Here is a 27,212-nt window from a genome sequence, read left to right as displayed (position 1 = left end):
GTAAAAAGATAAGAGGAATAGGAGAATCGAATAAACGACTAAATAAATGAGTTTTTAAATGGGTTTGTTCATGAATATAAATGAATCGAACATAAATATATTCGTGTTCATTTATTAAATGAACATAAAATTTTAGTTTATACTCATGTAGTTTACTAAACAAACATAAACAAATGTGAATGATCTATAAATAATTCATTAAACGTTTTGATCATTTACGCAAGGCCAAAATAAAAAGTAATTTTGTTTGTAAAGTGCAAGAAAGATGCTCAACATTCATATCTCTTCGTTTTGACTCTGCAAATATGAATCCGTATTACGGTGGTCGCGGACAGGCTGTTCGAGAAGGTATGTATTCATAACAAAGACAGTTGTATATAGCAGACACCACACGGGTTATATATTAACACAAATTTCATCGAATGATATGCTAAAGTATTCGGGTTTATCCTTACAAGGGGTAAGCTGGAAAGGCTATTAAGTTTAATTTCAAACCAACGTGGAGATGATCATTTAATAACCATACTGAATTGATTCAAATAATACTCTGTAAATCAAAGATAAGGATATGGCTTAATCTTCAGTAAATCCAAGTAATTCCATGATGAAGCTTTGGACCGACGGGGGCCACCGGTACGATGGTGATCCATCGAGTATGAGTTCAGATGGAGCTTTTTCCTGCAACAAAGGCACTGCTTGCTTTCTCTTATGGTTCACCATGACCTTACGATGAGGTCCATGAACTTCGACATAACTACTCCGAACGCTATCTGCCATTGAATCTTGATCCTTCAAGAAAGGTACAACATGTTTTTTCATATCGTCGTTGGAGATTCCGAGATGACCTCCCGAGACATTAATGTAGTGGACCTTTCCGGAGTCGTCTAAGGTTTTTAAACAGATCCAGTCCTCGGTGTAAAGCGTTGTCTGCATCGGTAACGGTCAGTATTATTGACTAAAAACTGCATGAACAGATTGAAAACATTGATCTGGCCACAATCTGTTGCTAGCCTAGATACATATCAGGTCGTAATTCAAGTTCATACATCAACAACACATAATTCAATTTCTGCATGGAAAAATACCGTGCATCTTGAGGCCGAATGACCGGCTTGAAGGCTCCATCTGGGTAAAATCCGAACCAAGAGGTTTCCTTCGGTATCAAAACAGTGTCATGCTCAAACTGTTTGAGTTGAAGATGAGCCGGATTAGAAGATAAATGAACCGAAGAAGCCAATGGTCCAATACGGGTTTGAAAAGCTTAAATGCATATTTTCCAGCTTACCATGATAAGTACCAAGTTTTGCAAGCGAGTGAACCTTTCCTTATAAGTAGAATTTCTTTCGTCCGGAAGTTCGTTGTTAAGCTTCGGAAGAAATTGACATTTTTCCAAATAATGAAGTATATCCTGGAAATTAAGATGTTATTTTGAAACTTATACAAGTTTTAATCACTTGAAACAATTTGTAAAACACTTCAACCGGTTAATAACAAGAGATCATGCAAAACAAGCCGATAAATCGCTGTATGCTACTCACGTTCGGCAATTTTAGATAACCACTTGGTGCCAAATGAGCCTGCAAAATGGCAAATCACATACATGAAATTGATAAAACTAACAATGTATTCAAATTATATTGAAAAGCTGCATTGTTCATCAAAATCATGAAGAAAGATGAGTGTACAGGTTAAAAAGCCTCGGAGAGAAGATGTGTACCTGGATATAGTCGCTGTATATCTCCGACTTGATTAGCTTGTCCGCAATCAGGCACAGAAAACCAGACTGCAATACGAAAATAATTACTTCAACAACAAGCAATACAGCTCCAGATAGGATTAAAGGAGATTTGGTTCGACTAGAACGGTTATCTACCATGACATCTTATCAACAAAGAGGAACAGAAGCAGTACCAGCATGAGGCCCTGCTAAAGAGATAAAATTCTTCACATGTTTCGTCATGCAGAAGAAGAAAATCATTTTGGAACATTCAGTTCATATGAAAAAAACAATTCCTAAAACATTCAACATATAGTAAAATCCCATCATTTAACACACATAAAAAGGGAAGAGTGACAATCACCCAAATGTGGATAACTATTGAAATCATTATGATAATGGGAAAAAAAGGTTGTAAATGAAGAGAGCACAAAACAGGTAAATAATGTTGGTGAAAAGATTCAGTAAATATATGATCAAGAAGTTAATCTTTCCGATAAAAAGAAGCTTTAGGTCAGCCGGCTCTTACCTGTGGTGCACCATCACAAAACTCGATAACGCCCCAGGCTATCAAGTTACCCTGTTAAACCAAGTAAATTTTTGAGAATGAGTCCATGAATGGAAGTTGCCTCTTAGCATATAAAAACAACCAAAACAACCAAGGCACCTTTTAGATGCATTTTCTTTTGTTTATTTGCTAAATTCTCTGAATTCGTATGAAGTATTGAAGATAAGTTGAACCGATGAAATCAACCGGATGGGTGAGGTATAAGCACTGACATGTGTTGATGGGAACAAAATTTTCTTGTTAATTGTGTATTGTTCACTTCATCTAATTTGGACAGAGAGCTGCGGTCGATGAAAGAACAACCATTGGCCGATGTTCTCGTAGAAGAGGGAGTTAGTCGTAATGGAGAAGATGAAGGTGGGGTGTAGGTTGTGAAAGGTTCCAACCCCTCTTGGTTGTATTAAGGGGTATTTATAGTGACATTTAATATGTGTGTGCGAGACATAGGACCATTATGACTATTTGTAGACTAACGGACTAGATAAATCTGACATTTGATTATGTTTTTATAAATCACGTGGACCTGATAAAAGTCCTATTTACATACTGTAGTTGATTAGGAAATTGTATCCGGAAGATGTAGGGTTGTTGGAGGCTCTGATAGACGGAAGGTTATGTTTGGAGACTTCGGTTAACGGAGTGCTGGTGATTTCAGCGAGTCCAATTTGCCAGAAGCTAGGAGGTTTCCGAAGACCATCTCTAGGTTTCTATTAGCAATTCCCATACTCAATGTGATGATATACTATACAAAAAGATCCTTGCAGATTGTAAATAAAAGTGTGGATTAAGGAAAGAGGAAACAATAATATGTAAATCCTAGCAAAAGCAATACTACTAAATGGAACTATCAATGAACAAATGAAGTATTTGTGCATCAATTAGTGAATTGAATTGGAAAAAATCACCTGGGAGAGACCAACTATGTTGTAACCATTACTCAGTTCTTTCATTTGTTTAACATGTTTTGATAACATACTGGAGTTTTGTCAAAAGGGAAGATAAACTCCAAAACCCAGACCAACAAAGAAAACCAACAAATTACCCAGAACAATACATCACCTTCTCACAAACCACATTTGTCTGCAAATAAGCAACAGAAATTGATTAAAAAAGGAAATCAGACAATAATAATGGAATTTTTTTCATCTTGTAAGAAGTTTTACCTGTTCTTCCAGAGGCATAAACCAAGAATCCCATGTCCCATCTCCAATTTCTCTGCATGATTGAAAAGGAAAATCAAGTCGATATGCAGTAAAAAAGGAAGGAAAGGGAAGCAAAAGAAAGGTTAAGAAGCATACAAACAATATCCTTCAGAACCAGAAAAGTTAGTGAGAAGTTCAGTGAACCGTTTGACTCCACGTTTGGCACACTGATCTCCGATCCCTGCAACAACAAAATTAGAGGGGGGGAACCCCAAAAAGTTTAAGCTTTGATATAGAAAGACCATGATGGGAAATGAAGAAGACAACAATTACCATGGATAACAATGAAGGGGATCGAATGAGAAAATGGGGTGATCGTAATAAATACAAGAAAGGAGATAAAGGCAAGGAATTTAGAGGGAAAAGCCATGAATTCTGAGATAATGTTTCTATTTCTTTATTGTGATTTCTGGGTTTCGGTTGCAGGAGCTTTCGAAGGGAGTTGTTGGTTGAAAGCTTGGAGCTTGGAGGCTTCTGATTGGTGAAAATGAAGCGAGAAACACGGACTCGTGAATCCGATGAGACGCTTTTATTTGTCACACGTTCAGATTGCCTGTTGATCATATCGATTACTTTAGCTAGTTGTAGCTTGTGAATTTAATTCCACCCCTATCTTATCGGGATCAACATATCATTACTACTGTATTTACTTCCCTTTTTGTTAATGTTTTTGGTCAAATATCGTAATATGTCCCTGTGATATGTATTTTTATTGAATTTAATCCTTTTAATTTCATATTTTTACTTGCCAACTTTCGAAATGTTTACATATCTTATCCATAAACCCAATCTTGTTAAGAGTTCAATTCGAATGAGAAAAGAGCTTTGTTAAGAGTTAAAGATATATATTAAGATTAGGATACATGATATATTATATATTTGTAGTTTTAGTGATTTATATATTTATATAAATTACTATTCTTCTCGTTTATAGAAGTAAAGAAAATTGAATCATATTAGATATAATTTCTTATAATTTTTTTATATTTATATCGTTTTAATTAATTTTTCGCTCATAATTTTCTGAACATATAGAATAATTACCGTCTACCGCAACCGAAAGCATCTCGTAAATTAAACGCATCCTATTGGATGATAAGTACACGGAAACAGCCGCATGATCCCCTTAAAATGTAACCTTGGTTCTTCAACCTATTTCTCAATCTCCTCATTCTCTGCATTAAACCAATAACACTAGTCATGATGGACTGGGAAAATTCTAGAATCTACGTCGTGCACCGAAACACTTTATTAACTTAACACATCGATACACATCACTAACTAAATTATTCTTATTACATAAATATAAACGACTATAATGATCTATCCATAATTAATCTTTTATTATTATTTAGTTTAAATGTTAATATGAATATAATTAAATTATATTTTTTTTATTAAAAATTATAATTATTTCAAGAATTTTATTTTTTTATGATTGGAACACTTAATTATATAAATTTGGATATTTATCCCAGCAACAATCTTCAAAATCAACCGTTTACAATCTTATTCATCGCCGAAAGATCATATTCTTCAACCTCAGGTTTAAATTATCATTCACCTAGTCCCCACCGATTTTTAGCTGCTTTACAACCACCCCTCTTCATCTTGTAAACAACCTCAAATTCACATTCACCCAAAAGATTATGGTTAAATAAATATTCATAGCCTCGATTAATTCTTCGTATGTAAACAATGATTTCAAATTGCCTAAATCATCAGATTCTACCATCATTGGTGGTGAATGCATAAAATCACTTCCAAAATTATTTCTAATGAGAGAAGTCGAATATTGTGTCTTTGTATAGGATGAATCTATAAGCATGTAACATTGACCAAAACAGGAGCTCCAATTACATATAAATAAAAAAATTATCAATAAATACTTAAACAACTAAATAAACTAATATGCAGTTGTGAAAAAAATTATATGATATTGGGAAGAGTTTAGCGGGGATGGTATTAGATAACCACATGTAAGTAACACGATTTTTTGGTAATGAATAGAATCATCGGCAGTTAGCTTGACTTTTAATTATGACATATTTAATCGTATAATACTAATGCAATTGGTTGCTGATTCAGTTGTTTTAAGGTGCATGATTGTTAATTGTTTCCTGAATAATCACATAGTATTTGAAACAAGTGTTGGTAATGCTCAATCCCACATAGTATTGGAAACACTATTGAGAATGATATTTAAGGCTTGGCTTTCCCACTTCCTTGTTGAGTGATAGAGAACAAGGGAGACTCTCGCGCGCGCCGCCGCCGTGGTCGTGGTAATACGTGTCTTCGACACGTCCGCGCGAATACTATCTTTTTAGAGAAAATTCTTAAGAAACAAATGCAATATCACCAGTCGATGCGATTTTGGACTATCGCAACGAATTTGGAATAAATCGCAAAGCGAACTTCGACTATAGCAACAAATTTGGACTATCACAACGAATTTGTAATAAATCGCAACGCGAACTTGGACTATCGCAACAAATTTAGAATAAATCGCAACGCGAACTTGGACTATCACAACGAATTTGGAAAATCGCAACGCGAACTTTGACTATCGCAACGCGAACTTCGACTATCGCAATGCGAATATGTAAATCGCAATACGATAGTCGAAGTTCGCGTTACGAATCTGGAAATTGATTTGGAAAATCGCAACTCGAACTTAGACTATCGCAATGCGAATATGTAAATCGTAATGCGATAGTCAAAATTCGCGTTGCGAATCTGAAAACTGATTTGCGATACCGGAGATCGCGTTGCGAATTATCGATCGCATTACGATTTAATTAGACATTTTGATAAATAAAAAAAAATTGATTAAAATTATATATTATAAAGTATTTTTTATCACTAAGATTATTTTCTCTAAAGAAATGCATTTGCAACCTAAGAAATGAAATACGGCTGGCTCCAACCTTTTATGTACTCTCAAAATTAAATGATAAAACGCCCATCGCAGAGAAGCTAACACCACCTCTCCCATATCGATACTCTATGTACAGTCTATAGTCGCAACCTATATGGTGGATCGAGGTTTCACTTGTCCTCCTCTACCTGATCTTCAGCAGTTGTTGGCACTTCTTCCACCCAAAACCGATCCGCTGAATCAAATTCCGTCGCTGCTGCAAATAAGCGGACTGCTTTATTACCTGCTCTCCGGGTAAATTTGAATGAACACACTGAAAAAGATTCTGACTTTTTCCTAATTTCCCAAGTCAGAGCACTGATCTTCGATATATTTGGTTTAAGGGAGAGAAGCTTTTCAATTACAGATCTTGAATCTCCTTCAACTATAATTTATTGGAAACCCATATCTGCTGCAAAGATGATTGCATGTAATGCTGCCCTCATCTCCGCCATAAATACTGAGGTAATCCTTTCCGCTTTTCTCCTGCATGCACCTAGTATATTACCTTCTGAGTTACGAATCACCACCCCTGACCAAGAATATTTATGGTTTTGCAAGAAGCGAATGTCAAAGTTTATTTTAGAAGCCAGATCTGAAGGGGTTCCCAGTTTATGGATGGGGCCTTGGGAGGACTATGCGATTCTGAGTTTGCTAGGAGGAAGTCTCGACACTGTGATATGATCAGGGTAACTAATTCTTCAACTCAAACAAATTTTCCTTCATGAAGTGCTTTATTTCAAGCATACCATAATGCCCAAATTATACAAAGTATTTCTGCATGTTTTGTGGATGTATGGTTCTTGAATAACCAGTTTAGCCAGTCGAGTACGTTTTCTGCATTTAGTTGAATTGGCCACTAGTAATGTAGCATAGGCCATAGCAGACGAGCTAGGTGGCAGTCCCGTATAATGTGTAGGCCGGACTCCGGCACATGAGTACATTTCGGGCAGCTGGGGTCTTAAGTTATGCGTCTATAGTGCAGGTTCTCTATTGTTGGGATAAAATTGTTGCTGTTCTCCAAACTTGTAACTTGATTTTCCTTTGACAAGCACTAGCGAAAATGTAATTAAACAGGGCTTTGGTTGAATTTTGGATTTGATTTTGATTTAATAGTAACCTGTATTCACTGTGTACGCTGTATATCCCTGATCGTTCTCCACTCCAAACCTTACAGTCTTGTTGGTCAAATTTTGGGATTGGAATAACCAGAATCCTGTTTGCCTCTTCTTCGACGAAAATATTTTTTACTAGCTCAGCTTTCCAGGTCTTTGATTCGCTATCTATCAAATCTGCCACCTTCTCCACTGTGTCAACTTGATTAGAAACAACGCAATTATGAGAACTAGGTAACCAAAAGTCGTTCCAAATGGAGATAGAGGTCCATGTTCCTACCTTCCAGCAAAACCCCATCTCTAGCAGCCTTCGTGCGCTCCATATACTCCTCCAGATGTAGGATGGTGCAACACCCAAACTCGAGTCCATAAAGTCTTTGTTTGGGAAATGCTTAGCACGTAAAATTCGTCCAACTAAAGACGTTGGGTTCTGTAGTAAGCGCCAACCCTGTTTAACCAATAAAGCAGTGTTGAATTTTGCCATATCTCTAAATCCAGGTCCCCCATCTTCCTTCAACTAGTTTAATGCCTCCCACGAACACCAGTGAATACCACGTTTGTTCACAGATTTTTGCCACCAAAATTTTACCATTGAACTTTCAAACTTCGAGCATAAATTTTTTGGGAACAAAAACACGTTCATAGCATAAAGAGTAATAGCCTGAAGGATAGATTTTATGAATACTTCCTTTCCCCATTATGAGAGCACTCGAACGCACCAGTTGATGATCCGACTGTTGTATTTTTCAAGTAAACTTGCAAAAGCTCTAGATTTATTTCACCCCACTATAGTTGGCAGCCCAAGATATTTTCCGGACAACTCGTGTTTTCAACCTCTAGAACCGTCGAACAGCATCTCTGTTACTGTCAATGTCGTTTGTACTGAAAAAGACACTTGATTTATCAAAGTTTTTTTATTGCCCCAAACTTTCTCCATATAGGCGTAGAATGGTTTTAATTTGCATTGCCACTTGAGGAGATGCCTCACCAAAAATAACGTAATCATCTGCAAAATGTAAATATGATATCGAAGGTGCATACCGATTTATTCGGACTCATTGTATAGAATTCAAGGTACTAGCTCGGCGGAATAATGCTGATAGTCATTCGCTGCATATGAGGAATAGATAGGGACTGAGCGGATCACCTTGGCGTAGACCCCTTTGAGGGGCAAACTTCTCACCAGCTACTCCATTAATTATCACCAAATAAGCGACTGAACTAACACACCGTTTTACAAAATCAATCCAAACTGTCAAAAATCCTATCTTTTCCAGTATAGCCCAAAGGAATTGCCTTTCAACTCTATGCTTTGCTCATGTCGAGTTTTAGCGCAAAATAAACCTTTCTACCCACTTGCCTCTTTTGGAAAGAGTTGAGAAGTTCATACGCAACGATTATATTATCTGATATTAATCTCCCGAGTATAAAAGCGCTTTGTGCCTCGTCAATACAACAATTTAGGTGATTTTGCATACGGTGTACTGACATCTTTGATACGATTATAAAGAGGACATTACATAAACTAATAGGACGGAACTGGTTCAATTTCTTCGGTTCAGTTACTTTTGGGATGAGCACTATGTGAATATGGTTAATTTCTCTCAGGTCATACTTTCTGGTGAGTGACCCTATACAATACTCTGCTACTTCAGGGCCAATTATGTGCCAGAACCGCTGATAGAATATCGCACCTAATCCATCTTCCCCTGATGCTTTTAATGGGCTAATGGACTTAACTGCCTTCCAGACTTCCTCTACTGAGAATGGTCCGACTAGATTTGCGTTATCCTTTCGCGAGATGCATTTGTTGACCCCCTCCAGTACTTCATTGTTTAGCTCAGTTGTTGTTGACGCAAATAAAGTCTCGAAATAGTGTCGTGCAAGATTTTCCATTCCCCACTCATCATCTATTTGTCTCCCATCGTCAGCATCAAAGTTGTTCCCAGTATAGTTCCTGTTTGTCCGCTTCCAAATTTAATTGAAGCTTTGTCTCGACAATTTTGCCAAGTACGTCATCCGTTGGAGTTTGTTCCATTTGCTCTGCTAGTCGGCGTTCTAATTCTGTAGCTGTTAATCTTTTTTGCTGGCAAATAGTCTTGAACCATTGATCTAAGTCTCTGCTGACACTGTTTAACTTGTTAAGTACCAACCTTTCGGTAGTGCTCCAAATTCTTTTCGCCTCTTCCTCACACGAGTCTTCTAGTAACCAAGCTGCTTCAAATTTAAAGTGCCATTGTCGTATTCTATTATTTGGACCCATTTTATCTCGGAGTAACGGACAATGATCGGAGAAATTGTGCATAATGTGTCTTAATAAGTAGTTTGGAAATGACATTTTCCATAAGGTGTTAGCAATTCCACGATCGAGACATTCTCGTATGTTATTTTTGCTTGTTTCCGCGCTCCCAAGTAAACCAAGACCCTGAATATCTGATATATACTAATCTACATTCTTCAACGGTTTCTCAAGAAACATTCATCTGTATTTCCCCTCGGAGGAGACCACCTTCTTTTTCAAAGAACATTATTTCATAAAAGTCACCGATGACCAACCCAGGTAAATTCAGAGAATTGTTAAGACTTCGTAAGAGATTCCAAGATTCCGATCTACAATTTTCTTCCGGGGATCCATGAAATCCAATGCATCTCCACGTAGTTCCTTTATCTGTGTTTGAGATTAACACATCTATATGGTAGTTCGATACTGATCGTAGTGAAACAGTATAACCTGCTCGCCAATCTAGGCATAGGCCTCCACGGGTACCAGTTGCATATACCTCAATGCCATCCAAGAAACCACATGACTTGCAAATGTTCTCCATTCTAGATTTTTGTAGCTTTGTCTCCATAAAGAAGCCCAGGGCCGGGGCTAGGACGTTAGAGGTCCTGTGCAAATTCTTAAAAGGAGGCCCTTGCTATTCCGGGGCCCTTACAAATTTCCTTAGTAAAAATTGCAAAGCTTAAATGCAGTATATATATGAAGATTGGTGATATTACTAACTCAAATCCTAACGGTGTGGGATAGAGAGATCATGAAGATGAGCTCATTTCTCGTAAAGTGGAGTTAGACCCAAAAAAGATGAGATTTTTATTGTAATAAATCTAATTTTTTTGGGGCCCTTGCTATTCCGAGGCCCTGTTCCGTCGCTCAACTTGTGCTCCCTATAGCCCCGCCTCTGAAGAGGCCTACAGTTGGGTTTATTTCTCTGATCATCATGTGCCTGAGACGACGAACTGTTCGGGGTATCCCTAACCCCGGATGTTCCAGCTTAAAAGTTTCATTGCGTCCGGCTGACCTGGGTTTTCAGGCCTGCCGATATCTTTAGAGCCCCAGTTAAAGTTCCATTAGATTCAACCAAGGTTAACTGGTCGTTCCTTGGTCGCTTTGCATTCTCAACTTTATCTCCACTGATGTTATAGTTGCATCGATAACTCCTTGTGCTGAACCAGAAGTTTGTAGTGCAAAAGCATGTTCAACCCAAGCTTTAGTTGTCATGACTTGTGTATCTGCTATCGATTCACTGGTGCCTAAGTTGGTAGTGCTCGTATTTTTTCCCCTTAACCAAGGGCTGGTCACCACTCCTCTTTTCCTTGGAGGTGCTCGAAGAGAAACGTTCCATAATAATACTGGGCAAAAATTTTCTCCATGCCCAAGTTTTCCACAGAGGAAACATAATAACTTTGATTTTTCATACTTAAAAGTAGCATAGGATTCTGCTTTGTTTGGCAACATGAGTTTCTTTTTTCGCTTCAGATGCTTTCGGACATCAATACTCACTCGAATTCTGATGCAGCCCCTATATCCCAACGAAGTTGCTGTAGAATCATAGTCAAGGAATCGGCCGATGAAGTTGCCGAATTGTCGTGCTATTTATTCTGATATAAAACCAGTTGGCAAATCGTTTACTAGCATTCAAAAATCAACATTGTTTAGTTCAACTGACATAGGATTAATGATGTATTTCGGTGTGCGACGGTTACTCATGATGAACCGTACCAATAAGGAATCAAAGGTCATAGCTTGAGTGTTTGGAATTTTCCAACTTGGGAAAAAAAATAAGTTCCCAAATAATCGTTGAAAGGCAGCAATACACACAAGTAAATCAAATTGCAAACAATAAAACTAAGTATAAATGATTCTCAAGGGAAAAAAGGAGGAGGTTAAAGCTTTTGAATTTACCCAAGAAGAAGAGGAGACCGGAGAGCTTAAAGGTCACAACTTTAGGGGTAGAGATAAAAAAGAAGGGGTTTTATTTGGTAACTCAATTCAAACAACTCTATTGTTTCTCTTTAGAATTTGCATGGATCACCGAAGCTTTTGCACAGGTAAAGTGGAGTTCAAGATCAATTTGTTTGGTATAAAATGTAAAATCATTTAGAATTTAGATTCATTGTTTGTCTTTCACTGTTTGTGTGCCTTTTGGTCTCTACCGGTTTCACTGTAGCTTTTCTGAGATTTTAGCCAACGTTTTTATGTTTTATTATTGAGTCAGAGTCTAAACTGTATTACTTTTTCCAAAAAACTGTACTTTCATAATGAATTCAATCTTACAAGTATAAAGACTGCCAACATTGACAACAAAAAGGGTAAACTACTCCAATGGTCATTAATGTTTGTGTAAGTTTTTGTTTTCGCCACTGATGCTTCAAAAGTTATAAATCGGTCACTAACGTTATCGTTTGTTACAAATTGGTCACTCGCCGTTAACAGGCGTGATAGAAAACACACATGGCCTGTTAACAAGCTTACTTGGATGGTATAATTACATAAATAATCCATGTTATTTATATATTCTCATTTATTTGATTCTCATTTTCCTTTTGTTTTTTGCCATTTTAAATTTTGAAGAAAATATAGACTAAATTGAACACAAAATAAACTTTGGAATCAAAATGAGAAGCCTGACATAATTTCACCATTTTTGAAAATACGGACGAATATTTTCTCGAATACTAAATGAACATGCTGGTAAATGGTAAACGAATATGTTCGTAAACGCTAAACAAGCCTAACACAAACACATTCAAAAATAAACAAATGAACAAAAATATATTAAAAAATAAACAAACGAATACAACCATATTCGTGTACGGACATGTTGATTTACACCTAATTTTGGGACAGAAAGTTTTGCATTGAAGCAACAGTAAAATAATAAGGCAAACGCATGTTTTATAGCGTGTAAATGATAATATTAGTATTGAAAGCTCTTATTGACAGTACACGGAGAATGACCGGCAACCAATTGGCAGAAAATTACTGCTTGAAATGCGTTTTATGAGCAAATAATATCTGAATACAGCAATTTCAAGAAACAGAAAAGACCAAAAAAAGAAAGAAACTGAGCAAACGGAATTGGAGGTGGCGTCTAGACTTTGAAGAAGACTACCCTTTTCCCATATCACACAGTGTAATGTGGGTTCACGTCGATATCCAACCCCCTCAACTTGGCAAACGACTCCACTTTGCCTTTCAGTGTATGAATTTCCCTCAGTCTGCTCATCACATAAAAACAAATAGAACTAGTTTCATATATCGCATAATTCTTTGTTATGTTATTCGAACTCGAGCATGAATACACATATATCAGGTGCAGTCGGATACCTGGCAATCTCTGCACGCCTTCTTGCTTCTTCTGCCATGACATTGATCTCCCTAAACGTGTGCTTATCGGAGAAAATTTTAGCGTCCGAGGTAGTCTGTAGGCCATGACGTGTTCTCTGTTCAGCAGCCCATTTAGCCTCACGAGCCTCTTTACCGAAGTCATTTTGCGTATTGAATGCGGTCTGAGAATAAATAGCCAAACCCCATATTTAGATCACACGTCAGCTTCAATGGAAACAAATGAATGTAGTGAATAAAACTGTTTTATGTTTACTCTTTGGTTAAGCACAAGATCCCAGGCTCTTCCACTGAGTGCATATCGTACGCCAAACTTGATAGGATCGAGCAGTAAATAAGTTAAAATGTTGAAAATCCAAATAACACCACACCATCCCCACCCAATAGCTCTGATTCCAGCTAGTTTCCATGTTGCTTCAGCTGAAATAACAGTTGCTACCTGCGTATATAGATGAAAGCTTTACTGGTTTGTGAACCGAACCGAATTGTAAAATCGAAAACAGTCCGGGGTTTTGAGTTGGCTTACGAGTTGAGCAATGATGAAAGCAATGACGAGAAGAAGACCGGGTCGTTCGGTGAATGACCATCCTTGTGAACGAGTCACGAATATGAGAGCCTGGCTGATGGTGCTAACTTGGAGGTAGACTGCAGATGATAACAGATCATTCAACCTCAATCTTTCACTCTTTTGTGTAAGATCAAAGTTCTTTTTGCACAAGCTTCTTACACTGAATTTATCCTGTGGTACGATAGGAGAGAATAGAGTTTCAAACATGAAAAAAAAATGAATATTATGATAGCTAGAGATCAAATGAATAGTTTGCATTTACTGGAAAGAAATCGGTTTCATAGGCTGCCCAAAAGAATATGACAGTCATTAAGGCCAGGTAGCTGCCTAAGACAATGCCGGTGGCAAAGATTTCTTTGAGCTTCCATGAGTCAGGAGATGGTGATGGCTTGACCCTGTCTTTCGATATCGTCATGATGGTACCTGGAAAGAGCGAAATCATCTAACGTAAATGGCGAAAATAATAAAGAAGAATCCAACAAGAAGATTATTCACTTACCGTCGTTAAGAATGGCAATGATTAGGACCATGAAAGGAGGGAAATTCAACCTCCAGATTGTAGTGAGCAGCATGAACCCCAACTGTAAGAAAACCAATAAAATTTAACATCGGTGTTTTCTTTTCCGGATCAAAAGGGAAAATGGCAAAAAGGGTATTGAAAACTCACCACTATACGTATTGTGATAGATACTGCATATATCTGGAAGAAAACGGAAGAATACAAAGTGAGAAACTTTTGATAGTAATGATGTTAATTTCACTTCCTTTGCACGTAAAATGAAATTCTCTTTTCTTTACCGTGTAGTTCTTCATTCTTTGAAAGATTGCACGGCTTGTTAAAACAGCACTAATGATCACACTCAGACCAGGTTCTGTCAAAACAATATCCGACGCACTTCGAGCGGCATCGGTTGAATCTGCAACTGCAATCCCTATGTCTGCTATCTTCAATGCAGGGGCATCGTTGACACCGTCTCCCGTCATTCCAACTATGTGCTTCTTAGCTTGTAATCTTTTCACAATCTCGTACTTATGCTCTACATTAAATATATAATCAAATACATTTATACAGAGCATAATTGTTAGACTCAGATGTAATAGCAAATATATTTACCAGGAAAAACACCAGCAAATCCATCAGCATTCTCAATAAGTTCATCAATTGAAAAAGCTCCGAGTTCTTCTTTCTTATGGTCACCAAGCAGAGATGATGAAGGATACATGTTTGTGCCCATTCCAAGCCTTCTTCCTGTCTCCTTACCGATTGCAAGTTGGTCACCTGGAACAAGATCCCCAATATCCAACATTATGATTCCGATTTTGACATTTGACCCCAAAGAAAAAATCTTAAGCAGACATATTGGATACCTGTTATCATCTTAACACTGACACCGAGATCCAGGGCTCTTCGAATGGTCTCGGCACTGTCATGGCGGGGCGGATCAAAAAGAGGCAGAAGACCCACAAATTCCCATGGTCCTCCAGGACTATCTTTAGTACCAACAGGAACTTCCTACAGAAAAAAAATTGCATTTTCCCCATTAGCACAATGAATGAGTGATGATATTCAAGGACATTAAGAGTGATATATACTTGTCGAGCAACTCCAAGGGATCGAAGTCCACGTTCAGCATATATTTATCAATTATGGAGTGAACTTTGTTTGCAATATCTGATTTATTCCAGGCCAGATTGAGTATCTGCAAGTTGCATATAAAGGAACCAATAGCTTACGAGTTTCACACAATCTTAAATGATGCTACGTCAGAAAAGAGAAACTTGTCTTATTATTGGCATGATGTATACCTGCTCTGGTGCACCTTTGCTGACTCTATGCATCTTACCAGCTCCATCTATGTATGTAAGGGCTGTTCTCTTGTCGGTTGGATTAAAGGGAAGGAAGTGAACCTCTGTGATTCCGGCTCGTGCCTTTTGATCGTCAACAGAATAAAATCAATTTAATTCGAGATACGCACGTATGGAGAATATAACATATTGTATGGAGACTGAGAGTGTAATCATAAAACTCCCATAACCATTATATAAAGGAAGAATTCGAGTAGAGAGTATTCTTCATTAAATAAGATGTTTTACCTCTTGAGGATCAGCCAACATTGCAACAATTGCTGTATCTATAGCATCTTGATTCTCCAATCTCGAAGCTCTTGCCGCCATCAAAACAACCATATCCTTATCGACGTTGTTGACAAAAACCTATGATGAAAATAGTTACATTTTAGGTCTCAACATTGCAGATGAAAAATTATAGATCTCAAAGAGACAGTTCTTTGAAGAATAAAATAAAGCCATCAAAACTCTCACCTCTATCAAACTTTTGTCCACTGTAAGCTTGTTAAGTGTCAATGTGCCTGTTTTATCACTACAAAGCACATCCATCCCTGCCATTTCCTCAATGGCTGTCATTCTCTTTGTTATGGCACCCTGCTGTGATAAGCGATGAGAGCCGATCGCCATAGTAACAGAAAGCACAGTCGGCATAGCAATTGGGATACCACCGATAAGTATAACCAGCAAGTTATCGATACCGGTTCGATAAGCCCTACGTTGAGCTCCGTATATAACAATGAGTTCAATTAGCATCCCAACGGCAATGGAGCATATGCAGAAGTTACCGATTGAAGTTAAGACCTGAAATTAACTCTCAGTCAGTGCCTCGTTATCGCATGATCAGTGGGTCTCTCATGCAGGTTACTTCACAATAAAGATTATTAGATTTAACACAATTTGATCTTCCTCGGCATCTATTAGAAACTATTTTATTTGGATACTAAGAGTTCTGCAAGATGAACCTTTTGAAAATGCCCAACATGTGTTGTGTTTTCCACAAGATGAGCTGCCTTCCCAAAGAAAGTATGCACACCAGTTGCGATAACCACTGCTTCGATTTCACCTTGTTTGCAAGTTGAACCCGAGTAAACTCCGTCACCGGGATTTTTGGTCACCGGGAGTGACTCTCCTGTAAGAGCTGACTGAAAACAACGATTAAAAAAAAACACATTACTTAAACCATAGATTAGAGTCCCAAATTACTAAACTCACTCCTACAATGAGTTCTTCTATAGAATTCCTTTGCACTTTTGATATTAAGTACATCACTGATTCAAACTATGTAAAGTTGTATGAGCATCTAATAATGCTTTAAAAAGGCAAGAAATGAAAGCAAAGCTTGGAACCTGATCGATTTTCAGAGGATCTCCCTGGAGTAAACGAGCATCGGCAGGAATAATATCACCAAGTTTGATGCTGATAATATCTCCAGGAACCAACACCGACGCATCTTCTTCGCTCCATTTCCCATCACGTAAAATCTTTGCTTTCGGGGCCAATCGAGCCATAAGTGCAGCAGCAGCATTTCCAGCATTGTTTTCCTCAATAAAACTGATTGTCGAGTTGATAACAAGCAGTCCTAGAATACCAAGCAAATCATGGTAATCTGTAGACTTTCCCTGCAACGAAAGAAGGTTTTAGAAACCGATTCCGAAATCAAAGGTGTGATTAGATTTTCACTCTTTTCACAACATATCAACTTACCCCTCCATGTGCAAGACCGATGGCCATAAGAGCGGCTGCTTCCATAACCCATGATAGAGGGTTCCACATAAATCCCAAGAATTTGAGTATTTTATTTTCCTGAAAATGCAGAACAAAACTCAGTTTGATTGCATAATTAGGGCAAGATTTTTGAAAATTTAAGTTACTTTTTTCTCTTCAAGTTTATTGTAACCAAAAAGCTCAAGCCTCCTCTGCACTTCTTCAGAGGTTAAACCTTCTTTTGTGCATTTCAGCTTTTCAAAAACCTCTTCAACTGGGATGTTTTCCTGAATGAATAACATCAAAGGACAAGTTTATAATCTAAATGCATTATATATATATGAACTAGTACAAGAAATTCAAACGATTTCAGTGTTACATTTCTTCTAACATTTGTCATGCATCAATCAAACACCAATGGTTAACTGTTTTACTCTATAAATTTACGTTCGTATATACGAAGATTTTAGCATCAGATGATCATATTAAAACCAGAGGGGGAAAAAAAGAAAAGAACATGTACCAGATCAACAATCTCCTTGTTAATGGCATCAAGAGCAACGGCTGTTTTGTCCGTCTCCATTGCACTTTCTGTTTTCTCAGCTTCCAACTCTCAAAATCTAATATAGATTATCTGCAAACAAAACAACACTCCATAAGTCCATATGATCATTTCACTTCGAAAACATAAACCCGCTTTTTGAAAAGGAAAAAAAAAAGACTAGTACCTAGCAGGATGACATGAAACCACGAGAAGAAGGAAGCTAGAGGATTGAGAGCGAGAGAGCGATTTTTGACAAAACAAGAAATGCGATGAGTATATATAGAACTTAACGCCAACGAAACAAGATGCCTTGCAATCGAGTGGAGCCAAAAACATGGCTTCTGCAACTCCGTCACCGGTATTTGCATAGCAAAGAAAAATTTGTTGGTTCCAAAGAGACGAGGGTGATGACTTTGAGATAGTAATAATTATTGAATTTATATGCGTCTTTGGCATATATACATTTGCTTTAGCTCATTTTTGCTAATAGTAATCTTATTTTATAATATTACAATATTACTATAATAGTGTGTTTTATATAATTTTTAGATAAAACAAATAAGAATCGATTAATAAAATATGGGTAAATTCTAAAATATATCATTGAACTTTATCTTATTCCTATTTTGATCACTAAATTTTAATTTATTTTATTTAATCATTAAACTTTTGAATTGCTGTGTCCTGATCACTTGATCATTAAATCGTAAAAGATATGTTGACATTGATTATTTTATTAATATTTTACTATGACATGGATTATTTCATTAATATTCATGTCACGTAGGATTTAGAATAAACAAATAAAGTTTCTCATCTTTACTAATGTCACCCTCACCATGAAACCGAACCTCACTAATCGACCATCACTTAGCCTACTTAGACACTCATTGCCTTACCACTCTCCTCACTAATTTGGGAGTGGTCCAGTTCGTTAAAATGCATTTAATAATATTTTCTGAACAAAGGTTTCAGAACTGTACCTTACGATGAGGTCCATGAACTTCGACATAACTACTCCGAATGCTATCCGCCATTGAAGCTTGATCCTTCAAGAAAGGTACAACATGCTTTTTCATGTCATCGTTGGAGATTCCGAGATGACCTCCCGAGACATTAATGTAGTGGACCTTTCCGGCGTCGTCTAAGGTTTTTAAACCGATCCAGTCCTCGGTGTAAAGCGTTGTCTTCTGCATGAAAAGATTGTAAAACATTGATCTGGCCACAATCTGTTGCTAGCCTAGATACATATCAGGTCGTAATTCAAGTTCATACATCAACAACACATAAATCAGTTTCTGCATGGAAAAATACCGTACATCTAAAGGCCGAATGACCGGCTTGAAGGGTCCATCTGGATAAAATCCGAACCAAGAGGTTTCCTTTGGTATAAAAACAGTGTCATACTCAAACTGTTTGAGTCGAAGATGAGCCGGATTAGAAGATAAATGAACCGAAGAAGCCAATGGTCCAATATGGGTTTGAAAAGCTTAAATGCATATTTTCCAGCTTACCATGATAAGTACCAAGTTTTGCAAGCGAGTGAACCTTTCCTTATAAGTAGAATTTCTTTCGTCCGGAAGTTCGTTGTTAAGCTTCGGAAGAAACTGACATTTTTCCAAATAATGAAGTATATCCTGGAAATTAAGAAGTTATTTTGAAACTTATACAAGTCTTAATCACTTGAAACAATTTGTAAAACACTTCAACCGGTTAATAACAAGAGATCATGCAAAATAAGCCGATAAATCGCTGTATGCTACTCACGTTCGGCAATTTTAGATAACCACTCGGTGCCAAATGAGCCTGCAAAACGGCAAATCACATACATGAAATTTATAAAACTAACAATGTATTCAAATTATATTGAAAAGCTGCATTGTTCATCAAAATCATGAAGAAAGATGAGTGTACAGGTTAAAAAGCCTCGGGGAGAAGATGTGTCAATAAAATTTGTCAATATTCAGAAATAAAAATAATTTCCAGACTCATATATAAAAACAAAATACAACCTACATGCCCCCTAATCTCATGCACCGTACTCCGCAAGCAAAGCCAGTGGAACTCCCCTACTGAAGTCGATAGTTGCGTTGATGCAATATTTTTAACCTGAAATGGTGAGTAACAGAGTGAGCTTTGGAAAGCTCAGTAATACAGAAATGCCAGATGATGCTAAAGAACATGTAGATAACAGATAAGCATATGTTTCCTTATTGGTTCAGACATCTATAGATTTTTAGGCTGAGCTGAGGTCCCACTGATATTTTAGGTAGTAACAGACATTAAGTTTTCTGTTCAGAGGGAAATATTTCGGATGACTGGGTTCAAGAGATCAGGATAGAGTGTCTAGTGTGTTCCCACAAAACCATTTAAAACATGTTTTCAAAACCATAATAGTCCCCCCAACCGAACGCCATATGCAGCTCCCCATAACTGCATAACCTAAGGGGGCACCTTGGGGCCTGAGAGCCTACCCAAGAAAATTCTCGGGGCCACGGAGGCCTACCCAAGAAAGATCTTGGGGTAGCAGATCCTACCCAAGGGTCACCTTAGGTCCGTAAGGAATTACCAGTCGGTGCAGAATCGATAAAAGAAATTAACCGCAGCGACTGAACTTGCCAGAGTCTTGATACCAAATCCCAAAGTATCCCAAATAAAACATTTTCATTCAGTAAACAGAGATATCAGAAATCAAAGCGGAGATCAGAACATAAATAAGAGAAAATATTCATGTGATCAGGGAACACACTAGAGGTTCCAGATATGGTTCAGAGATACTGAATAATCTTACCGGGCAGAGAAACATGGGTCTCCAATATACCAATAGAATGTCGGAAGTTATAATCACTATCGGAAAAGTTCATTAGCTGATGGAATCATCAATTATTCAGAATGTGATTTATCAGGATCATATAGTATTCGGACGTTTATCGGAGGCACTAAGTAATCAGAAGGGTATTCAGAAATCCTTTGCATCTGAGTTACTTGTGTTTTCAGATATGACCAGAGTGATTTGAACTGATAAGGGAGAACGAAGATTCAGGACATTTACCATCTATGTCGATCGATCGGATTATTGAACAACTCGAGCTGAACAATTTCCAGAACTAATACTTATCGACTAGTCAATTCATTGCCCTTCCAGGGTATTTAATCTTTCCTATGCTTGGTGATATTCTTGGGTCATTTGCATTTCAGGGGTATTTTAGTCATTTTATAGATCTAGGATATTTCAATCCTTTCCTTCCGTCCGATCTTATTATATATTTCAAACTTATCATCTATTTCAGTCCTTTCGAAAAATTATAACAAAAGAGCACCCTCGATAAATTATTCTTCAGGTATTTACTCATAACTCGAAGATTTTCGGGTCAATTGCCTTCTCAAATGCTACGAATGGATTATCAAGAATTTTTTATACCAAAGTAGGATCTTAACAATTAAATCAATAATTTATCGGGTTAAGTATGAATTCTCATGGTACTTTCTCATTCAGGGTCAACTCAGATTATTCTTATCTCTCAAGGGTATTTTCGTAATTTCTTAACTAGGTAATTTCGGTATTAAGACTCTTAACAAGGATAAATAGAATTTAGAGATCATAGGGTTAATTGCTTTTCCGAATAATCTATGAACTTGAAATTATTTCTTATCAAACTTCTAATTTCTTGTACAAGCCATCAAAATTTTATTCAGTTATCGACTTTTTATCGCATTCGGATCAAGTGTAGGAATTAATTAACTACCCAGATGAGACCAAACATTTTCATTCATGCATTTATCAATACCAACATGTTTTATAAAGCATGAAAATGTAGTAATGTATTACCTCGATTTTTGTGCCATATCGACCGAACAATTAATCTCTATTCCATCACCCTCAACTTGAATTCAACGTCCAATAATCCCTTAGATACATATCAACAAAAATTTGATAAAAAAACATAGCTTAATTGTGAAAAACAGATCGAATCGGGTGGTAAATTAGTTAAAAATAGCTTACCGGGTTCGAATTTGGCGAAACGGACTCAAGACGTCGAAAAACGTCAGGATAGGTGTTCCCAGAAAAAGTCAACAGTCGGTCAACAACATTCAATGGTCAACACTGGTCAACTCGGTCGGCTCAGTTCAGACGGCTCGGTCGGCTCGATTAGGTAGCTCGGTCCAGACTGGTCCAACTGGTTCAGGCCGGTTCAACCGATCATCACCCTCTCAGATCGGCAGACGATGCCCACACACAGTGAGAGGCGCGTGCGGTGACTCTGATCGTCAAACGGCGACGAAAATTTCCAAATTCCTAGATCGGGACCTCAGGATTGTGCAAGTGTTATTTCTCAACGAAACACACCGGATTGTAGAATTTAAAACTTACAAACTTCTCCAACGGTGGTCAGCCAGTGACGATAACAGAGCAACAACGGCGCGACGATTTTGGTCTGGTTTTGAGCGCACAGTGGCAGTGAGTCAAATGGTGTAGGCGGTAAGGTGAGACAACGTCGGAGGCGGCTGGAATCATCAAAAATGAGCGACGGTCGGGGGGGGGGTTTCTGACGATACTTCATAGTTAGTTTCATGACGAACGATGGTGATTCAAGACGGAATAGAGGTCGGGTTTTGTTCACCGTTCGATAGTGAGTCTATTGGTGGTGTCGGAGCAACGAACGGTGGCCGAATGGTAGAGAATCGAGGGGATAAAGGGGGTTTGATGAGGAAGAAAATTAGGGTAAGCTTCTAAAGAAAACTAGATTACTCGGGGGAGAGGGTTTTATTTTTCAACATCTAACAAAAATGAGTAAATTCAAGACTGGATCTATAAATTTCATGTACATTCTAAAAGTGACTATAAGTTTTGAAAACTTATAATTTGACCCCTAAATTGGGGTATGACATGTGTACTTGGATATAATTGTTGTATATCTCCGACTTGATTAGCTTGTCCGCAATCAACCACAGAAAACCAGACAACAATACGAAAATAATTACTTCAACAATAAGCAATACAACTCCAGATAGGATTAAAGGAGATTCGGTTCGACTAGAACGATTATCTACCAATGACATCTTATAAATACTAACAATAATCAACTAAAAGAGTAGCAAGACACTTACACCACAAAGAGGAACAGAAACAGTACCAGCATGAGGCCATGTGATAACTCCATAAAAAGGTCATATTTAGGGCATTTTCACTTAAGTTATTGATTGTTTAAAATCCCATATAGGATCATATAGATGCATTTAGGAGCATATAGTTGCATGAGGTGGAAATATATTTTGTCGCGACATTTTATTTTGTAAACGATGTTGCGTTATGGGAAATGTGTTTTGTTTAATGATGTGCAGGATTTGGGAGAAAGGATAAGCAAAAGAGAATTGTTGTGACATGATAAGATTGTTGAGCAGAATGCAAGTGCCAAAGCGGATGTCGTTTTGAAAGCGGAAAAGATGAAAGATGATATTTTCAAGAGCCATTTGTCATTGTCTTCACGTGCCCTCAACCATCAGTCACACGAGAGGAGACATCTGCCACCTGGGTCATCTAATTCTTTCGGGACCACGCCCAACAACAAGTTAATCTTATCTGTTCTATGCCCAACTGCCCTGGAGGGGACCACTGCCACAACTGCTCACCCCCTCACGTGAAAGGAGCCTGATCGGAGTATCTTAAAAATTTTAACACAAATTCCTAGGTTTATTCTCCCCTTTTAAATAGGAGATGAAGTCACCAAGAGAAAGAGACTTACACACGCCAACTTGAGCTTATTTTCAGAGAGAAAAAGGTCTTTCCTTTTTCCATCAATTGTCTTTGACGTGACATTCCTCAATTAAAAAGCTAGAGAGAGTGGCGAACTAGGCGTCCGAGAGGAGCTAGCGAGCTGGGGCAGTTCGTGGTGGTCGAGGGGAGCTCCGGCAGTGCACGTTGAAGGTTTTTCCTCATTTCCTTTGTTGTTTGCTCTCTTTTATCTTATTTGGGTTGTATGGAACGAATTAATTTATAACCTTGTTGCTTGGAACATTCGAACCCCATCATGAACTAGTCTTATTTGGTGGGAGTTCTTTATGGATATTTAAGTTTTACTTTAATTGATGGTTGTTTTTGTATGTTGTTGTTGGTTTTGTTTATGATGTTTAATGCCTTAAGATTGTAGGAGCTATGAGAGTAGTTATTCCTTAAGAGATGGCTTAGTGTTCGAGAGAATGACTAAGTAACATGTCCTTAGTGTTCGAGAGAAACTAGTGAGAATCCACATAAGCAAGGGGTTCTAGATAGTAACTTGGCCTAATCCAACCTTAGACATAAAGCTAGGATTTCAATCGACTAAAAGAAGTAGTGCTCGATCGAGAGGTTAGATGTTAGTGTTGCCGCTAAAAGGTATTGCCGTAACATATCATGTTATCTGAACCTATAGGATCCCTGCACTTACTAACACCAATAGGTTTGTCATGACATCTTGAACCTGTCGAGTCCCTTGACTAGAGATAGCATAGGGCACCATTAGTAAACTCTGTCGGGCAAATAAGGCATAGAAGTAAGATCATCCTGAGAAGTAGACTTAAGTTTCCTAAGTGACTCCCATCATTAATTCCCGTAGTAACTTGTTGTGCGATGAGTCTAAAATAATGACAATCAAACCTAGTATTTACATTTTATTTTGCCTTTACATTTTCATTTGATTGCACTAAACAAAATTTAATTTCTCACGACATTTCCATCCATTTTGCCACGACATCTCCATTTGCTTCCACATCACACTATCGTTCCATTCCCACCAACATCCATTTCATTTTGCCACATCATTCTCATTTGTACATACCATTACTAACTATACTTAGGTGAAATAGTAAATTGCTTTTACTGAACGTATAAATTTCCTCCAATCCCTGTGGATACGATACTCACTCATCACTATATTATTTGTTGGATTGTGTATACTTGCACATATTTCTCAACCATATTTAATAGTCACAATTTGCGGACACCCTGCTAAAGAGATAAAATTCTTCACCTGTTTCGTCATGCAACAGAAGAAAATCATTTTGGAACATTCAGTTCATATGAAAAAAATAATTCCTAAAACATTCAACATATAGTAAAATCCCATCATTTAATACACATAAAAAGGGAAGAGTGACAATCACCCAAATGTGGCTAACTATTGAAATCATGATGATAATGGGAAAAAAGGGTTGTAAATTAAGAGAGCACAAAACAAGTAAATAATGTTGAAGAAAAGAGTCAGTAAATATATGATCAAGAAGTTAATCTTTCCGATAAAAAGAAGCTTTAGGTCAGTCGGCTCTTACCTGTGGTGCACAATCACAAAACTCGATAACACCCCGGGCTATCAAGTTACCCTGTTAAACCAAGTAAATTTTTTAGAACGAGTCCGTGAATGGAAGTTGCCTCTTACCATATAAAAACAACCAAAATAACAAATACATGTTTTAGATGCATTTTCTTTTGTTTATTTGTTAACTTTTCTGAATTCGTATGACGGATTGAAGATAAGTCGAATCGATGATATCAACCGGATGGGCGAGGTATAAGCATTGACATGTGTTGATGGGAACAAAATTTTCTTGTTAATCGTGTATTGTTCACTTTTTCTAATTTGTACAGAGAGTTGTGGTCGATGAAAGAACAACCATTGGCCGGTGTTCTCGTAGAAGAGGGAGTTAGTCGTAATGGAGAAGATGAAGGTGGGGTGTAGATTGTGAAAGGTTCCAACCCCTCTCTCAGTTGTATTAAGGGGTATTTATAGTGACATTTAATGTGTGTGTGAGAGACATAGGACCATTATGATTATTTGTAGACTAACGGACTAGATAAATCTAACCATTTGATTATGTTTTGATAAATCACGTGGACCTGATAAAAGTCTTATTTACGCACTGTAGTTGATTAGGAAATTGTATCCGAAAGATGTAGGGTTGTTGGAGGCTCTTATAGACGGAAGGGCATGTTTGGAGATTTTGGTTAACGGGGTGCTGGTTATTTCAGCGAGTCCAATTTGTCAGAAGCTTGGAGGTTTCCGAAGACCATCTCTAGGTTTCTATTAGCAATTCACCTACTCAATGTGATGATATACTATACAAAAAGATCCTTGCAGATTGTAAATAAAAGTGTGGATTAAGGAAAGAGAAAACAACAATATGTAAATCCTAGCAAAAGCAATACTATTAAATAGAACTATCAATGAATAAATGAAGTATTTGTATATCAATTAGTGAATTGAATTGGAAAAAAATACCTGGGAGAGACCAACTATGTTTTAACCATTACTCAGTTCTTTCATTTGCTTAACCTGTTGATATCATACTGGAGTTTTGTCAAAAGGGAAGATAAACTCCAAAACCCAGACCAACAAAGAAAACCAACAAATTACCCAGAACAATACATCACCTTCTCACAAACCACATTTGTCTGCAAACAAGCAACAGAAATTGTTTAAAAAAAAGGAAACCAGACAATAATAATGGAATCTTTTTCATCTTGTAAGAAGTTTTACCTGTTCTTCCAGAGGCATAAACCAAGAATCCCATGTCCCATCTCTAATTTCTCTGTATGATTGAAAAGGAAAATCAAGTCGATATGCAGTAAAAAGGGAAGGAAATGGAAACAAAAGAAAGCTTAAGAAGCATACAAACAATATCCTTTAGCACCAGAAAAGTTAGTGAGAAGTTCAATGAACCGTTTGACTCCACGATTGGCACACTTATCTCCAATCCTTGCAACAACAAAATTAGAGGGAAAAACCAAAAAAGTTTAAGCTTTGATATAAAAAGACCATGATGGGAAATGAAGAAGACAACAATTACCATGGATAACAATGAAGGGGATCGAATGAGAAAATGGGGTGATCGTAATAAATACAAGAAAGGAGACAAAGGCAAGGAATTTAGAGGGAAAAACCATGAATTATGAGATAATGTTTCTATTTCTTTATTGTGATTTCTGGGTTTCGGTTGCAGGAGCTTTCGAAGATAGTTGTTAGTTGAAAATCCAGTTTATAATGCTCAGTCCAAGCATTTAGAAAAAATTGTTGCTAATCAGTTATATTGCTGCTCATCAGGTTACAGATGGGCTAACAAAACCATTGACCAAAACAACGTTTACCATGTTTCGTGCAAGGGTGAATGTTTGTCTGCTGAAAGGAGAAGAAGAAGTAGGGAGAATATTAAAAGATAATGTGCATGGAGTGTGCTAAGGTGCACGTGAATAGTGTGCTCTCTGATGTATGCAAGATAAGCCTTATGTTGTTAGGCTGTTAGTTCATCAGTTAGGTTGTTAGATCTGACTGTTTTCAGTTTTTGTGAGCTATAAAGCTCCTGTACTGCAGCTGTTTGTTTCATAGCAAATAAAGTAATATTTTGTGTTCTTCTTTAGTTTTCTAATAATAGC

At 37.4% G+C, this 27,212-nt stretch overlaps 2 protein-coding genes, 1 long non-coding RNA gene and 1 pseudogene across 4 annotated transcripts in view; 2 read left to right on the top strand and 2 right to left on the bottom strand.

The window, feature by feature from the left end:
* Positions 1-18,996, top strand: part of LOC120155114 — a 37,418-nt gene extending 18,422 nt beyond the window's left edge. The window contains exons 2-3 of the long non-coding RNA XR_005518943.1: positions 561-734; positions 18,804-18,996. This is a non-coding gene — a long non-coding RNA (uncharacterized LOC120155114). The remainder of the gene's footprint in view (positions 1-560; positions 735-18,803) is intronic.
* LOC120155109 (palmitoyl-protein thioesterase 1-like) lies at positions 381-26,755 on the bottom strand. Its single transcript, XM_039166676.1, has 13 exons — positions 26,733-26,755; positions 4,471-4,498; positions 3,761-3,860; positions 3,584-3,668; positions 3,449-3,500; positions 3,345-3,365; positions 3,191-3,244; positions 2,247-2,297; positions 1,718-1,783; positions 1,539-1,577; positions 1,286-1,408; positions 1,091-1,183; positions 381-927 (listed from the first exon to the last, which is right to left on the bottom strand). Exons 3-13 carry the CDS (start codon positions 3,855-3,857, stop codon positions 574-576), a joined length of 1,035 nt encoding a protein of 344 aa, XP_039022607.1. The 5' UTR covers positions 3,858-3,860; positions 4,471-4,498; positions 26,733-26,755; the 3' UTR covers positions 381-573.
* On the top strand, positions 6,457-7,540 carry LOC120155111. 2 transcript variants are annotated; one of them, XM_039166679.1, is made up of 3 exons: positions 6,457-6,659; positions 6,749-6,869; positions 6,969-7,540. In XM_039166679.1, exons 1-3 carry the CDS (start codon positions 6,520-6,522, stop codon positions 7,086-7,088), a joined length of 381 nt encoding a protein of 126 aa, XP_039022610.1. In that variant the 5' UTR covers positions 6,457-6,519; the 3' UTR covers positions 7,089-7,540. The 2 variants fall into 2 exon arrangements, with proteins under 2 accessions (XP_039022610.1, XP_039022609.1); XM_039166678.1 differs by having other exon boundaries at positions 6,966-7,540.
* Positions 12,834-17,869, bottom strand: LOC120155113 (annotated as a pseudogene).
* Positions 26,756-27,212: the final 457 nt, after the last annotated feature.

Source organism: Hibiscus syriacus, unplaced genomic scaffold, assembly GCF_006381635.1.
Source record: "Hibiscus syriacus cultivar Baekdansim isolate YM2019G1 unplaced genomic scaffold, ASM638163v2 tig00111164_pilon, whole genome shotgun sequence".
Taxonomy (NCBI): domain Eukaryota; kingdom Viridiplantae; phylum Streptophyta; class Magnoliopsida; order Malvales; family Malvaceae; genus Hibiscus; species Hibiscus syriacus.
Note: the sequence above shows the minus strand (reverse complement) of the source record. Positions and strands in the feature narration are given on the sequence as shown.

Excerpts from the sequence above, each read along its gene's own strand:
- LOC120155109 (XM_039166676.1), bottom strand. The coding sequence starts at position 3,857 with ATGGCTTTTCCCTCTAAATTCCTTGCCTTTATCTCCTTTCTTGTATTT. Across the intron at positions 3,501-3,583 it reads GGTTCTGAAGGATATTGTTT|AGAAATTGGAGATGGGACAT; the intron begins GTATGCTTCTTA and ends TCAATCATGCAG. Across the intron at positions 1,184-1,285 it reads AAAACTTGGTACTTATCATG|TTTGAGCATGACACTGTTTT; the intron begins GTAAGCTGGAAA and ends CAACTCAAACAG.
- LOC120155111 (XM_039166678.1), top strand. The coding sequence starts at position 6,520 with ATGGTGGATCGAGGTTTCACTTGTCCTCCTCTACCTGATCTTCAGCAG. Across the intron at positions 6,660-6,748 it reads CTTTATTACCTGCTCTCCGG|GGAGAGAAGCTTTTCAATTA; the intron begins GTAAATTTGAAT and ends ATTTGGTTTAAG. Across the intron at positions 6,870-6,965 it reads TCTCCGCCATAAATACTGAG|AAGCGAATGTCAAAGTTTAT; the intron begins GTAATCCTTTCC and ends TGGTTTTGCAAG.